The 16,238-nt window shown below is 41.0% G+C and overlaps 1 protein-coding gene across 7 annotated transcripts in view; it reads right to left on the bottom strand.

The window, feature by feature from the left end:
* The window catches only part of LOC114769077 (neprilysin-like), a 31,448-nt gene continuing 15,210 nt past the window's right edge, over window positions 1-16,238 (bottom strand). For 5 of the 7 annotated variants that reach the window (XM_028961792.1, XM_028961789.1, XM_028961790.1 and 2 more), the window contains 19 exons: window positions 12,643-12,723; window positions 12,307-12,402; window positions 12,063-12,181; window positions 11,588-11,653; window positions 10,566-10,700; window positions 8,657-8,758; window positions 8,406-8,542; window positions 7,780-7,873; window positions 6,517-6,645; window positions 5,791-5,889; window positions 5,423-5,500; window positions 5,073-5,176; window positions 4,847-4,905; window positions 4,061-4,180; window positions 3,727-3,860; window positions 3,395-3,460; window positions 2,599-2,694; window positions 2,433-2,509; window positions 1,576-1,675 (listed from right to left, as the gene is read on the bottom strand). In XM_028961792.1, the coding sequence (XP_028817625.1) occupies window positions 1,576-1,675; window positions 2,433-2,509; window positions 2,599-2,694; window positions 3,395-3,460; window positions 3,727-3,860; window positions 4,061-4,180; window positions 4,847-4,905; window positions 5,073-5,176; window positions 5,423-5,500; window positions 5,791-5,889; window positions 6,517-6,645; window positions 7,780-7,873; window positions 8,406-8,542; window positions 8,657-8,758; window positions 10,566-10,700; window positions 11,588-11,653; window positions 12,063-12,181; window positions 12,307-12,402; window positions 12,643-12,723 (1,892 nt within the window). Of the gene's footprint in view, window positions 1,676-2,432; window positions 2,510-2,598; window positions 2,695-2,730; window positions 2,813-3,394; window positions 3,461-3,726; window positions 3,861-4,060; window positions 4,181-4,846; window positions 4,906-5,072; window positions 5,177-5,422; window positions 5,501-5,790; window positions 5,890-6,516; window positions 6,646-7,779; window positions 7,874-8,405; window positions 8,543-8,656; window positions 8,759-10,565; window positions 10,701-11,587; window positions 11,654-12,062; window positions 12,182-12,306; window positions 12,403-12,642; window positions 12,724-16,238 lie in introns of those variants that run through there. The other 2 variants (XM_028961786.1, XM_028961793.1) reach the window with 2 other exon arrangements.

A 16,238-nucleotide genomic window follows, 5' to 3' on the forward strand; every position in this document is an offset into this window, starting at 1 on the left:
TGTGTTGAAACAATTTATTATTAAAACAGTTTTCTCCTTTCTGAAGTTGCTTATTACAAAGTGTCTAAATACAGGTATCTGAGGTATATCTGTCCGTCCTCTTATAGCTTGACATGGATACGGAGGAGATGAATTGAGTGCTTGTCGAATAAAGCAGCTACATGATACATACAGCTCTCCCTCGCACATGTACGCACACACAAATAGCAGAGGCATACAGCAACACAAAGTAAAAAGCAGTGGCACTCGGGCTCTTTTTTTTGTTGTTGTTGAAAATAACAGAACTTGTCCGGCTTAAGGTGAGTGGTGGGCCGGTGGCACGTCGATCTCCTCTCCTCAGACGGCAATGAATGGATCTCAAGAGTGTCAAGAAACGAGAAAAGGGCCAGCGTATTGCCTTACTGGCGTCTGTGTCACCAGGACATGTGTGACGTTTGCTTTTCAGCTTGCTGGCTGAACGTTTCTAATAGCGTTTGGAGGCCCAACTGCCTGGTTAATTGAAGTCCAAGGGACATAAGAGGAGTCTTTGGCTAAATAAAAAAGCCAGCTGCAGTGTGTGTATATACATACATACTGCTTTTGGTTCTGTCAGTTCTTCACCCTGCATAACACACCACAGATTCATGTAAGGCAGAGGCACATGGATGACACACACACACACACACACACACACACGCATCTACCAACAGAAGTGGAAGAGAAGATGAAACGGACAAGGACCCACGGGAAAAGGTATAACAGACCTTGGCTTCTCACATCTGTTCTGCTCACGTAAGTACATGTGAGGTGGGGGGAAAGGCAGAGAACGTAACAGCACATAATTATTGTCCTCGCGATTGTCATTGCCCGTGCGGCTCCACTGGGGCAGACAAGAGACCTTCAGACCGAGCCCTCCACACACTCTGCATTTGGTTCTGTTGTTCAAGAGGTGGATGTTTGGGATGTCAGTTCTGCAATTTCACTGAGCTGTGAGCACAAAAATACTGTATTTTGTAATGATAGAACAATAAAATGATGTGAATTATGTAAAATATATGTTTTCCTTATTTTAATACAATATAAAATCTTTATTGGGCAATATAACCTCTGTCAGCTATTACTGTGGTTTGGATATATATGCAATTCATAATAATTCACTGAAATAGACTGAAATTCTTGGCTTGAAGGAAATATTGAGATATACTAGTTTACAGATCAATTTGACCCCGGTTATTCTAGCTGCATTGATTTGCAGTGTGCTTGTGCTTGTTTTCCAAATGCTACTAAAATTTGTAAATCACAGCTTCATGTCTTTAAAATGATATAAATCATGAACAACAAATATAAACTCCACTTTAATATTTTAAAAAACATAACCGGGAATAATTGCATCAAGTAACATTTATGATAATAAATGAATTGGGAAAGGGCTGGAACAGCACCCTCTGTCTATGGACTCCAGCTATAACAGAGGTCTGGTCTACCCTGCGATGGACCCTGGGGCATTTTCACTCTGACTGCACGTTGTTTAACAATCTGTGAATAAGTGAATCCCAGGCCTCCGGCCTGTTGCTCCCTCCTTCTCCCGGAGATGCATTACCACACCCGGCAAGTCTTCTTAGGCACCATGGCATTCTGCGGCTTGCAGTTAAAAGCTTTGGCAAACTCTGGGAAGTTCTGCAGTGATCCCAGAACTCTGTGTGCAAGGGTCAAGTAAATCATTATTTAACAGGAGAGAAAACAAACCCACATCATAAATGATTTTCAATGGGAGAGATAGGTTAAATGAACAAAGGGATTCCCCCTTTTCACAGTTTGAGGGCTGGTTTAAAGTTGATGCCTAATGTCAAACTGGCTCAAGAGAATTTGCACGTCAGCTATTAAAGACCAACTTATGCTCAATTTTTTATGTGTATGGATATGGAGAAAGCTAGTGGATAGAACAGAGCAGTACCAGTGGAAATGGTTGGGCTGGTATGTTTGTATTTGTCCAATGTCAGAAATGTTGGACTCTGAACTGCCCTCTAGTGGATGTATTGCATCATCAGCAAAATAAATTATGTATGCGAATGTTGTTGGTTGAAATGTTTTGAACATGTAAAAGAAGCTTAAATAGCAACTGCTAACCTTAGGGGTAAAAGGGGTAAAAAAAAATTAAGTCTAACCAAAATAATCATTACCCCAACTGATGTAGTATCTAGAAGAAGAAAATGGAGACAAATGCAAATAAATGAAGTGATGCAATGACATGGAACTGCAAGACTCTCTAGCTCTGAACCATCCAACTCTGAACCATCACCAGCCAAGGACAAGCAACTACTTCACATTGATGGAAAAGGGGGACATGAGAAAAAATCATATACATGTATTTATTCTTCTTATTGACAATTGATTAGTGTATTCGTAGCAGCACAATTGGACTTTAGAGCATACAAGAAATATCTTAATCATACCTAAACTCCCCTGGACTGTGGTCATCTGTTTTGATGGAGTTGACAGCATTCTCTGGTCTGTATGTTCCACACCATATCTGTGAGGAGGAGGGGTCACACACAAGACAGTGACCATTTGCCCTTGTTGGCAAAGTACCCGCAATCAGACGTTCAGTAAAACTTTTACCTGTGCAAAATTGAGGAAAAAGAGCTGCTCGTGGTTAAGATCAATACCAGGCAGTGGCTTTTCAGGTCCATGTTTCTTCACATAGTTTTGGTACGCCTTGGGGGGAAAACATATTGAGGAAGAGAGTTTGTGTGTAACCTGAAACAGCTTTGTCTCGTCTCTGTATTTATCCTCTTGCCTTCATAAATATTTCTTCTGGGAGTACCCTCCGAGTCTAGGATGACAGTTGGAGCCATCTGAATATGCATCCTACCATAGGTAGATCTGTTAAATAGTTAAAAAGTCCCATAAAGCTGCAATATTATCTCCTCGCTTTTTTTTATTACAACTGTGGTCTCCATTTGTGTTCAAGCATCTGCAATGTCTCCCCAGAGGAACTCCCAGAGTGCACTGGCTGTTAAAGCCTCTGACATCGCAGATCTGAGTGAATGAATACTTCCCAGCAGGGCAATCCAAGCTCTACTCTCTTCTCATCAATTTACACAGTCGCCTTGAGTTGCAACATAAAACACGAGGGTGGTCATAATCGGAGAACACTGACGGAATGACTGAAACCAGTTTGCAGATTGCTTGCAGATGTCAACTGTCATTCTCATTCAGGCCCTTCTCTTTTGAAAGAGGCCAATCAAATCGGGAAGAAGACCAGAACAAATATAAATGGGCTGGGCTTTGGTGATCTAAAATAAATAAGATGCGTGCATATGCGTCTTTCTCTAACAGCCTCCTGGAACTATTTTGTTGGCAGGTGCACGATATGAAAGCAACAGAGACAGCCTGCGAGATGTGCTGTCCTTACCTGATAGGACTGGCGAATCCCCCCATTGTCTGCAATGTTCTCTCCCAGGGTAAGATTCCCATTGAGCTGCACTCACAAAAAAAAGATAACAGAGCAGGGGGGAGAAACGAAAAGGAGACAAAGAGAAGAAAGGAGATGAAAACCATCCATAATTTAGAGCTCTAGCTGATTCTCGGAAAATCGCTGCACATTCCACTTCCAGGAAAACAATTTGAGAGAATACAGCAGAAATTACAAACACTAATAGTGGCAAATGGGTAAGGTGTGAGGTTACATTTCGGCCAACATGTGAACAGGCTGAATGTGTGAGTGGAGAAGAGGATCAGACTCACGTTTTGCCCATTTGCCAGGTCCCAGGAAAAGCTACCATACTGGTTAACAATGCATTTGGACAGCTCTTGAAATTCCTGGGTGGATGATGGTGTCCACCAATCTTTCAGGTCCCCATCCTTGTCATAATTTCTACCTGGATGAGGAACATTAAATAAAGGGAGAGTGTGTTTTCAAAAACTGGCTCTTATAGAAAGAAATGGTGTAAAAGATTGTCCAGCAAGGATGAAATCAATGATAAAAAAAAACATTAAAAATGAATGCCTTCAAATCAAAAGGCTGAGGCTCAAATGCTGTTGCACAAATTAAATCAACAAAAATGAAAAAGTTGCCTACCACTATCATCAAAGCCATGAGTTATCTCATGTCCGATCACCATTCCAATTCCTCCATAGTTGAGGGAACGAGCTTGACCTTTGTCAAAGAAAGGAGGCTGAAGGATTCCTGCAGGAAAAACTACAGGGACGAAATGGAGGATCAGGCAAAATCCATTCCATTTTCATGAATGATGTTGGTCGACTAAACTAACATATTGTTTCATTGGCTTTTTTAAAATTGTTATTAATACAACTACCAAATTGCCAGATTTTTTGACTTGTTATAATGGGTGTTCCATTGGTTCCCACAAGACAAATCATTCTCGTCAATGTATCTGTGACCTCAACTTCACACTCTTCACATCCTCATGCACTTTATTCTAATGTATGTGCCACTTGTACTTTTCAGTGTGTTCACTGGTTCCGTCTGAACAGAAACTCGGTTCTGCCCATAGCCAGTCAGTGCATCCCGGTTCAGTGCAATTATAATGTAATATTTAATGCCATTTGCCATGAATCACCTGTGAAATTGACTTTTGAAATTCAATTGTATTTTAATAATTCATTTATAATAATAATAATTACTTTGGAATAGATTATAATAAATATAATGTTCATTATATGCAATGCCACATAATATACTGATCAAAAACATTTTTCAGTACATCTCTTCAACCTCACACCATCTTTTAAATCTAACCTGTTGAATCCCTTTTCCAAATGTGATGTCATTACATGATTCTTATCATATGTTAAATGTAATAACAGTAACAGTTACTAAAATTAAACCAGATGATTGTGTTACCTATTTGGTTTCTGCTGGCAGAATAAAAAGCGTTGACAACTGCTGCTCCTGTGATCCACCTTGGGTAAAAGCATAATAAGCTAGATGAATATTTCATGCAAAAACGAGATCAGAATGAGAAGGGAATTAATAGCTCAGCAGCTAAATTTAGGCACAGGTCTGGTGTTTTGGGGAGCAGAACAGCCAGTGTGGTTAGCTTCAGCTCAGATGAGCATAGAAACCTTACTCGTCTTTGTTCACGTTCAATCTGAGCTTCTTCAGACGCTTCTTCTGAGCCATTTCTGAAGTCTGCAAAATGTTCTCAAAGTATTCGTCTGCATTGTAGTTCAACTGGACAAAAACAGGAATTACAGAGAAAATAAGATGTGAAAGTGAAGTGATTGTGAAGCACAGCAACAAAATGTGTCCTCTGCATTTAACCCATCACCCTTAGTAAGCAGTGGGCAGCCATAACAGGGGTTCGGGAATCTTCAGATTACGGGTCCGCTTCCTTACTCACTAGGCCAACACCGCCCCCAATATGTTAAATGCAAGATATATATTTTAATATTAGGTCACACAAAATTGGTCACTCACCTCTTGGTACTCCTGGTTCAGGTATTTGTCATCCATGATGTTTTCAGAGTAGCCAATTCGCTCCTGGATGGCCCTGGCCTGCAGGAAGGACAAGACCAAAAAAAACCTATTGCACAGAACATCAAAACCCTTACTACGAAGAATAATAAATGCTAATGGACACAATCTATTCATCACCTCAGTCTTATTAAACCCAGTGCTATGTGCTGTTTTAATCAGCATCCGAAGTGCCTTAAAGTCTAGAAAATTAATAGTACAAACAAATGTACTAATTAGTGTACACATTTTATGTTGGTCGGACCTTTGTGCACACACTTTTTTAACAAAGATGCATTTTGCTTCGGAGGGGTCATTGCTCCACAACGCACCTTTTCTGCAGCCGACATCCGGGTTTCATCATCCATCCAGCTGAGGTGATCCAAGTTACTGATGAACACCTCCCTGATCTCCGAAATCATCTCTTCCATCTGAGAGGGGGCAGAACAAAGACTCTCACAGCATCCATCTGTCAAACATGCTGCACGCAAGCTCACGTGTCCTCACACTCTCTTTACACTGTCATCAGCTCTTTTGCTCGCACACATCTCCCAGGCATCTCCATTTCATCTGCAGTCTGTCTTCTCCCCGCATCTGACCGGACTCCAGTTACGCATGCAACACAGCATGAGTCAGTCAGCCCAAATAAGTGTGATCAAGTCGGCTTTCGCTGCTTCCCTTTATCCCCCTGTAACTTTATGCTGGCTAAGCTATAAAATGATCACAACTCAAATGCTGTGTTTCCTATGGGACGTAAAGGACTTTAACAATATTGGTTTAAACCTTCCATAACCTCAAAATAGAAGGAGTGATGGAGGGGGTTGCCTGGATGGTGGAATACGCTGCTTGGGCATTTAAAATGCCATGTGGCACAAACCGAGCTGAACGAGAAAGGTGCTGCGAGCAGCAGCTAGTAGAGGCCAGAGAGATATCAGATGAACACACAGGCATCCACAACTACACTTTACTTTACACTTTACACATACCCAGCAGAACAGGAACACGTGCATGCATGCGAAGAAACACACACGTGTGCCAGAATCATTAGCTTAGCTCACCATGTTTTTGCTATCTTTGGAAAAGGCTTCCTCCACGTACAGTCTGCCCACTGCATATTCCATGTTGCTGTTGACAAAATTGGCACACTGCTGCCACACCGCCGCTTCCGACGTGGTCCCATAAATGGCCTGAAGAGAGCACAGGAAAATCTAGCAGCGCTGACATCAACAGGCCCTGTGTTTGGGTCAGTGGATATGTCTGAATAACCCAAAAAAGTCATTTCCGCGTGAGAATAATACACCCCACACTATCCCAGGTGGTTTTCCATCCAAATAGGATGAGCAGATTGTCCATGACGGGTAGGAGAGTTTGAGCTGCATCGGGCTTTACAAACTACTCAAGAACTGAAGGGCTTCTCTGTTTGATTAAATGGATCAGTTTCCTGTTTGCCTTATTGGTGACTTTTAAATGAACTAGAGCCTAGAGCCTTCTGACCATCTGGTCGACCTAGTCTTCTAAAGAGAAGATGGTTAACAAAGGATTCCCAATGCAGTCAGCGTCAGATGTTTCATTCAGCATTTCCAGGGTTTAGGGTTGGACTTGCCTGGGGGATTAGACAAGTTTGGCTCTGAAGTTGAGTTTCATAGTGATTGACATCAAAATATATTTATTTGATTGGCTTGCATTCCACTAGGCCAGCATGCAATGGTGTTTATTTCTTTCAGCCATGTGAGACAGTCATCAATCAGCTCAAATGTTTTTATTCTTCAATCACTGTAAAGTTGTCATCATTGGACAGCTCAATATAGGCCATATATCCCTGCTATATGGATATCATTATCATTAAATTCATTTGGCCTTTGATATAATGGAATAACCGAGGGCAGTGGTGGCCTAGCACTTAAAGGAAGTGGTCCAGTAATCAGATGGTTGCCGGTTCGAATCCTGATCCGCCAAGGTGCCACTGAGGTGCCACTGAGCAAAGCACCGTCCCCACACACTGCTCCCCGGGCACGTGTCATGGCTGCCCACTGCTCACCAAGGTTGATGGGTTAAATGCAGAGGACACATTTTGTTTTGGTCACTGTGTGCTGTGCTCTGTATCACAATGACAATCACTTCACTTTCACTAACTGCAAGCAACAATTTAAGTTCGGTTCTGATGAATCAAACCTCACACTTTAACATTTATATCCTGTGTTGGCAAGGCCTCAAGTAGTGATAGACTCAGCCAATCAGAAATTGCTTGAACTAGCCAAAGTTATAAAAGGCCTAAATTCACATTGCTCAATGTTAAAAGTTTCCAATGAGTGCTTTCTTACCTTCTGGAGGGGCTTCCTGGTATCCCTGTAGGCCTTGCTTAGTCCACCCACCATGCTCATCACAAAACGCCAAACCATATAATTGTGAATGTCTCTGCAGGTTGGTGGGGTAAAACAAATACATTTTAAATAAATATGCTTTTATTGATACTAAAAATGTAAACACTGGCTAAATGTAAAAATATATATATTAATCTGTCACCTAATATTTTAGTTTTGACATAATGTAAAAAATCAGTAACAGCAGGTTTGATTGGTTTATTTACATTACACCAGTGCTAAAATATTAGGTGTGACAGATTAATAATTTTTTTGGCCCTTTTTTTTTTCAATGTAACATTGATAAGGATACATTTCATTATTTTATTGATACTTATCATTAGCAGAAAAAGCTACATGAAAAATAGGCTTTGTCATGAAAATGTAAACTTTAAATGATGTTTTTTTTAGAAACACATTTACAGTTTTGCTTCAGGGGGAGGTTAATTAAAGTTTTAATTGAATTTATGTCACAAAAATTGCACAACAGTTCATCCAAGAGTGTATTGATATTTCAGTAGCAGTACACCATACCCATCCCTAGGTGAGACTGCGTAAAATCCTGGCAGATTTGCTTTTTATCCTACCTGATGGTGTACTTGGCCAGAATAGAGTTGAGCTTCCTGAGGTAGTTTGGCGCATAAACAATCACGTCCTCTTTTTCAGAGACTGTAATGTTCACCGTCTCCATGATCTTATTGGTGAAGTGTGTCCAGTTCAATAGCTAAAAGGAGGAAATAAAACATAAACATTTAGGACAAAATACAACATGAAACGACAATCAATGAAGCCTCTATTCATCAATCATTTGTGCACAAGGGTAAAAAATTGCTCTTACATTGGATGCAAAGTCCAGGGTGAAATTCAAGTTCATGTCTCCCAGATCCATTTTGTTGTATAACAGCACAGGATTGTTTCGGTCCTCAGATGTGTCTGTTGCCTGTTGATACATGTGGATTTAAAAAAATGTGATGACAAATAGAGAAATTGTCGATGATAATTATGTGGTATACTGACATTATACAAATGAAGGACGGACTGTTTGTTTAGTGTCAGATTGTTGGTTTATGTCCAAACAGATGCTGAACCATGGTCAGTTCCTGAGACCCATCTGCACTGCCAGACATTCAGCAAGTCCTGGCTCCTTGCCTCAGATCAGTGGGTATGGCAATATCTGCATAAGGCAGAATCCATAGTGCGGAATGGGTTCTAGTTTACCTCCAACAGAAACACGTTTGTTTATGGACCTTGTGAAGTCCGTACACAAGAACAAGAACTATTCCACTGAATCATCAAGTCTGCTCTGCAATAAACTAAACACTTCAGTCTGTCGCCAGTCTGTGGTATGAGCCAGTCAACACACAAATAACATTTTAATAATTGCAATATGTCTAGGCGGTGTCATAGTGTGGTAACACTGATGGATTCTAGTTTTTTCCACAGAACTGTAGCAGCTGATTATTATGAAAAGTCATCAGTAAGCTGGGGACAGTAAGTCTCACACATTCACCTTGGAAGGGTGATAACATTCCCACAATCTCTGTTGTTTTGAATAAAATGGGTACATCAGGGGAGCGGATCACTGGAGCTGCCGAGCTGCGAATTTCCATCTTACCGAGAAAGTGCTTGGTCAAGGGAGTCTTCAATAAACTTTTAAAAGACCTCTTCTCACCTCAACCCTTGACTCTCGAACATTGGTTTTTCAATGGAAAAATCCAACAGTTGGCATCACGAACAGGATTGTCTCGAGGCACGGAAGGGGAGAACAATTCTCCCTTATAGGTGTATAGGTTTTGCAACCCTCTAACCAACACACCACTATTTCTACCGGAAATAAGCAAATTCATGCTGGAACTTTTTGTTTTAGGATGTGTCTATGAAAATATAAATGTTTCATTTAAATGTTTCATACATTTCACTACATATTGTAATGGTATCTAGAACCCACCAGTTCTAGTTGTGAGTGGTTCCAGGGCCATGAAAGATATTTTATTTACTACCACTGTATACTCTCTATGCTCTATTCAGCTAGAATCCTAAAGCCTCTGACACTGATTATCTTGTAGACACTAGTCAAGAGTTGGAATCCATTAGACAGTAAGTTCATTTTTAAATCCAAATGGTGGGGATAGAAGACTGGGTCAGATTATCTACTGCAAGTCTTGTAGGGTCCAAGAAGACCAAGGGTCATGGTCACCCAGGGCTAATTGCTGTGTGTTTGTGAAGGTTATGCTGTGTGCCATAACACACAGAGCATCAGTTGCTGCAAACAGGCCATGGTCACCAAACAATGACATGACAACTGAACCATGATTTCATGAATCCGACTATATTTACATCACATGGATGATCAGGTGACTGTACATAGTTTACAATGGGAACATAGCCACCCAACCACACTGCAAAAATGTGTTCAGGCATGAATTTAAATATGTTGACTTGGGCTCCAGATTCTAATGGAGCATGACATGCTGGAAAAACAAGGGTGATCCAAGGGGCATCCCCCTTTCAACTTAAAGAATTTTAAGTATCTGCTGCAAGCAATCTGGTGCCTGATACCACAGAAGAGTTTCAAAGGTCTCCACAAGTCCATGATTCAGTCAGAACAATCTTGGCTGCCCAAGGAGGACAAAATATTAGCCAGATGGTTTTCAACGTTTTGACTGATATCTATGAAAAAGAATTGCAATAAAATTGCGCTAATAAAATGTTTTGCAGAGTCATCTTTTGCAGTTAGCATGGCTTACATTAGCGATGTCTTGCTCTAGTGATATGATGCGTCCAATTTCCTCCTTAATGAGCGATTCGTTGACTTCCAGACCTCTGTCTGCACGGATCAACTTAGCCACATCAGTCATGAACTGCTCATATGCATCACACACCTAAGGAAAAGAAAACACAAACTCTTGTATTAATGTTACTAATTGCAGAAGCACAGTCCTGAAAGGTCGTGGCTCTTTCCTACCCAATTTTGGGCGAGATGCATTAGCTAATTACTTTAATCGCTTTCACCTTCCTCTCACTCATACATCCCCAACAGTTGCCCCTGGTGATGGCAACCAGAAGAAGATGCTCATCTTTGCATATTCATGCTGACTCAGTGACCCAATAAACCTCATCAAGGAGGGGAGGATGTTCATTTGAAATGCTTCCATATGGTCTAGCATCAGAATCAGACCACATCTGCCTGGTATTCATTTCTTGGAAAATCACCGCATTGCGACAGGGTAGGATTTACAAATGCAAAGCAAATCAAGAAGGAATGTGTCGTGTCTGAGCAATAAGCAGGACGAGAGGAGTCAAAGAAGGGGTGTCAAGATGCTTTGGTCAGTAGAGTGGCGCAAGAGATTGCTGGGGGCTGTTATTTTTATCACTGCTCTGGCTGCCACTGTTCAAGTATTGTTTATCGCCACTTGTGTCCTATATGGAGAAACTAGAGGTTGTGCTAGAGGTTCTGATGCAGAGCATGGAATGGAGTCTTCTGTGTGTGGAGGTCCTGCCAGAATACAATTGGAAAATGTGCTTGAAGATTGAATTTACACGTGTAATTTATTATGTGAGTAAATGTCTGCATGTGTTCTCCTTTGTAATCCTCTAGTATCTTACAGCAATCAAACAAATGGCAAAAATAAATAAATAAATATTGCTTATGTTACACAGTTTAAGCTAATATCATAATGAATTGCATTAAATAAGCTCACTGTTTGTGTATCATTTGACCATACATACATATTATTTTATGTCAGTTATGCTTAAAGTTGTTTCTTACCTCTTTATATGGGCCAGAACACACATAGTAGTCCCTAGATTGCAGGCCTAAGCTTGGCTGGTCAAACTAAGTGCAAAAAACAAAGAAAAACATAAAAAAGGTATAATATTACACATCCAACTCAGTGACAGAATTCCTTAAAGTATCTGTTACTGTAACGAGTGAATAAAAATTCTAATAAGCCACAAATAACCTTTTCTGATGCATATTTTATGACTAATAGCACAGGCTTAAATATGCATGTGGCGGCTGTCCAGACAGATCAGTAGCAGGTAAAAAGGCTTAGGCAGCACACACACACACACACACACACACACACACACACATATATATATATATATATATATGTGTGTGTGTGTGTGTGTGTGTGTGTGTGTGTGTGTGTGTGTGTGTGTGTGTGTGTGTGTGTATGTATATGTATATTTATATATGTATATGTGTGTGCGTGTGTTTGTGAGAGAGAAGGGGGGCTTACGTGAATTATGTGAGAATTGGAGTCTCTGTCATCTGTGCTGATGAAATAATTAATTAGAACTGGCTTTCCATATTTCTCGTTAAGTCTGGCTATAGCGTCTTCTGCCCGCCATTTGGATCCTAGTGGAGAAGAAAGAAGAGGTGAGACAAGGGGATGCAAGGGATACAAAGAAACTGTGTTTCATGCAAAGCAGATATGCAGACGACATCAGAACATGTGACAAGAAAAAAAACAGCCAGGTTACCATAATTGGTGTCCCAATTGTCTGTTGCTATTGGCCACTCAAGGACATCTGGCAGGACTGTCAGAAGTGGCATTCCGCCTCTTTGTTCAATGAGACCTGTCGGAATGATCCAAGAGATTTCATTCTTAATTGTCTTTCTTTTGCTAAAATCTGGAAGAATCTTGCTTAATTAATCTGGATAGCGAGAAAATGGCACTTCTTCATGAATGTAAAACCTAAATAGTGCTTTTGGTCTAAAGAATCTGAATATTCCAAGCAGTGTAAGATTTTTGTTTTTACAACACATGAAGTCCTATCAGTCCACCAAGGTCGTTCTCAGAAAAAGAAAAGACTTACTCTCATTGGTGCACGATTTATAAAGCGTCCGGGCTTTGATCAGAGCACTGCTGCTACTGCTGTCCTGCCGCTCAAGCACACCTTCGTCAAAAAAACACATGTTGCAAAGTCATTTTTAATCATTGAGAGTTGACTGCAAACAAAACACGGATATTGTCTCAGAACCTCAAGCTTCTACAGTCTGTGGTCAAGTTTCCAGCATCATCCATCCATCAAGGCCACAAGTGAATATGTCTCTCCATCTACGGTGTACTTTTTTATGCTATTCTACCTCAGTGGAACCAAAAGTGGTCAGATTTGTTGCAGGGCCAGGGGATAGGCTGAATACAATGACTGTTGCTAGGGCATCACATGAAGACAGGGGCACGGGTATCTGATCGACAATTAAATTAGCTGGTACTGAGTACTGGGTACAGGGTATTGGCCATCAGCCTTGTAGTGAGACCCGGTGCACTCATATCTTCAGTGTTTTTGGCTGCATCATGTGAACATACAGATTTCCTCTGTAAAGGCGACGGTTCTCTTCATTTTATTATGTTTTTAATGCCATTTTGGTGTTTTTGTTTAATAACAAGTTTTGTATGACTGAAAATATTTAGACCAAAAACAATAAATTCCAATGGAGTTTGAAAGCAAAAAACGTGTACATTAAGGGGGCATGGTTACAGGCATTCCAAGGTACAGTACGTATTAGTTTTCAAGCCATAGGGGTTACGCGGGTTATTTTCTTGTGTCTTTTCAAAAGCTTTTCAGTAGACAGCAGATATTTTGCTGTGGTTTGTAATGTGTGAAATGCATGTTTATGACAAGCTGGGCTTGTAATGAACTTGTATTTTACTTTAACAGATCATTTTAACAGTAAGGAACATGTGACTTCTATATTGTTATATGTCATTCAACCAGGTAAAGTAAGGTTGCGATTCCAGTAAGATTGAAATCCCAGCATCTGCATGAGAGTGTTTTTCTTCACAGTTTGCCTCCTCCTGTCCAGGTCACTTAGCTCCAGTTACAACAGTGTGCGAGGGGCCGAGTGGGTGGATGCACAACAGTGATTGGTGATATGGTGATGTCTGCCGTTCCCGGACAGCAGAAGAAGATGCGCATCTCCACAGCGAGCACCAGAGCCTATTTAAATGTAAGGGCAAGACAATGTCCAATCACTGGACGTTTCTGAACCAATTTCAAAATGAATTTCAAAACCACAATCCCGCTGTCCATAAGGGCATACTGGAGTGTGCAGGGGGGGACCAAACAATTTGGAATTATACAGGGTAGCGTTGCACCCCAAGTGTACATGTGTGGGTACATTTGGAAAATACCCTAGAAGAGGTACTTTTACTCAATTCTGGTAGAATGGAAGGCAATAGAGCCCTGGTACATGTTTGAATTTGTATGTCACTTACATAATCAAAATGTAACTTGTTTCTGACCTAAACACACACTTCCACCCAGCCTCTTTATTCAAATGATCCTGCTTGCAGTATTTATGCTCTCATTTAGTTTTAATTAAGGCCAGGGTTAGGCCACTTCCTGTAAAAGGGCACAGATCATGTGTGCATGATTGGATTACCGACCGCCTGTTGTCAGTGTGGCAGGGACCCCTCCAGATTCAAAACCAAATCTCCCCCTTCAATCCCCCTCTCGCTCTCTCTCTCACTTTCAAACGCACCCAAACACACACACTGAGCTTTTTGTTAGTGTATTGAATTTCCATTTTATGATGTTGGACAGGTGGGCAGAGATGGATCTATCCAATTTCTGCAACTTTGAAATGTTCAACTGGCCAGAGAGCCAGATATCATTTTTGTTCCTTTTGCCCAAGATGAGTGGGCTGAGCCAAGCCCGGCGATTACAGTACATCTTTGTATGTCGAAGTTCCACGATCTCAGCTCTCAAACAAGATCAGGGCAGAGGTTAGAGGCCCAAGCATCAAATGCCATCGAAGGCCAGATACCAAACAATTCCTGCCCTCGGTATTTCCTCCATGTTTATGCATGAGCACGATACACAATATTGTCTCTCTGTGTGCAAATCAAAGCATTCCTCTGCCCAACTCTGCTCTGTGTCAACAGGACTTCTGCAGTCAACTGTGGCAATGAGAGAATCACAGTCTTCATAAAACTAGAACTGGTGACAAAACACTGGTGTTTCGAAATACTCATAATAAACCAAAAAATGACCTCGTCACTATTGATTATTAGTTGTACATCATGGCTCAGTGTACTAAGAAAACCCTAAAAACATGAATTACATTTACATTTATGGCATTTGGCAGACGCCCTTTCATATTACCATCAATCAGTTCTGGTTCACTGGAACTCAAACCATGAATACAATCCTTTTATCAGACTATTAAAAAAGGTACAAGTTAGTTTAAGTATTCTGTTTGAAATTACTCAGCAACTGTGCTGTTCTGACCTTCATTCCACCACCTAAAGAAGAGTCTAGATGAGTATCTTCCTCGAACCTTCAACGGTGGTGGGAATTATAAATGGTATGGAGAATAATAAAATATTTACAATTACAGAAAAAAAAAAAAAAAAGTAAGATTTACTTTAAACTGCTTTGTGGCAAACATTTTTGGATCAATCTGGATTAATTAAAGCCCATGTTGGGTGATTTGTGACACAGTGAATTCTCGGCGGTGGAGATAATCTGGGCGGAGGATTGTCTTCTCTGAGTCGAGGGTCTGACAGCCGCGCTCAATTCCCCTGACTGTCACTGCAGGCTGAGATTATGCTAATGAGAGGATTCATCCCCTCTATAACAGGTAGTCACACGGATCACAGTGTCACTGGTGTGTCACCAAACCACTGTTCACAAACAAACCCCCCTTACACACACACACACTCCCCCACCGCGCAAACCATCCCGCTGCACCTCTATCTGTGTTTTGAACACTTAAATACACACAAACACACACTGACCACAACACTGGGTAAATTACCCTTGTCAAGTGACAATTTCTCTTCTAAACACACCATTAGGTCAAAAGAAGAAAGGAAAGGAAAAAGCATGATGGCAAGCTTGTATCGTGTATGTTTTCGTATCGTGTGTCGAACCAAAAAGAAGAACAGTGCTGCCTTTCACAAGTTAACTTTTTATGTCAAACTTTCACTGTTGTTCTATCCACACTGTGTTTCATTTGCGGCTGCCATAAAACTTCCACTGTGGCTCTCACGCTGGGATTTATGACTAATGTCTTACAAGAGCTTGCACTTGACTGGATTATGTGTCACAGCAATGCCAAGTGATACCTTGAAGTGGAACAGGAAATTTGCACTCGATGAAAGATGGAATATGAAAGAATTTGTGACTTGCGCCTTGTGGAACTTTTCTTGTTATTTTCTTATATGAACAGAAATGTTTTGAGGCTGTTGTCCGGACTGGCCGTAGCTGAGTGTCATATCACTGTGTCATTGTTCTGGAGTGGGCGATCAGCACTCTTATGAATATGGACCTGATAAAAAACACACTAGAGGACCAGGGGGAACGGAACGGGCCGTTCTGGAGCGTCAGGAGTAAAAGAAGGATGTTCTTATCTGAACTCACATTCCAGCTGCTCTGTGCCCCTTTTGCGATTGTGCTGTAGTTGC

This window comes from Denticeps clupeoides, chromosome 19 (genome assembly GCF_900700375.1).
Source record: "Denticeps clupeoides chromosome 19, fDenClu1.1, whole genome shotgun sequence".
Classification (NCBI taxonomy): Eukaryota; Metazoa; Chordata; class Actinopteri; order Clupeiformes; family Denticipitidae; genus Denticeps; species Denticeps clupeoides.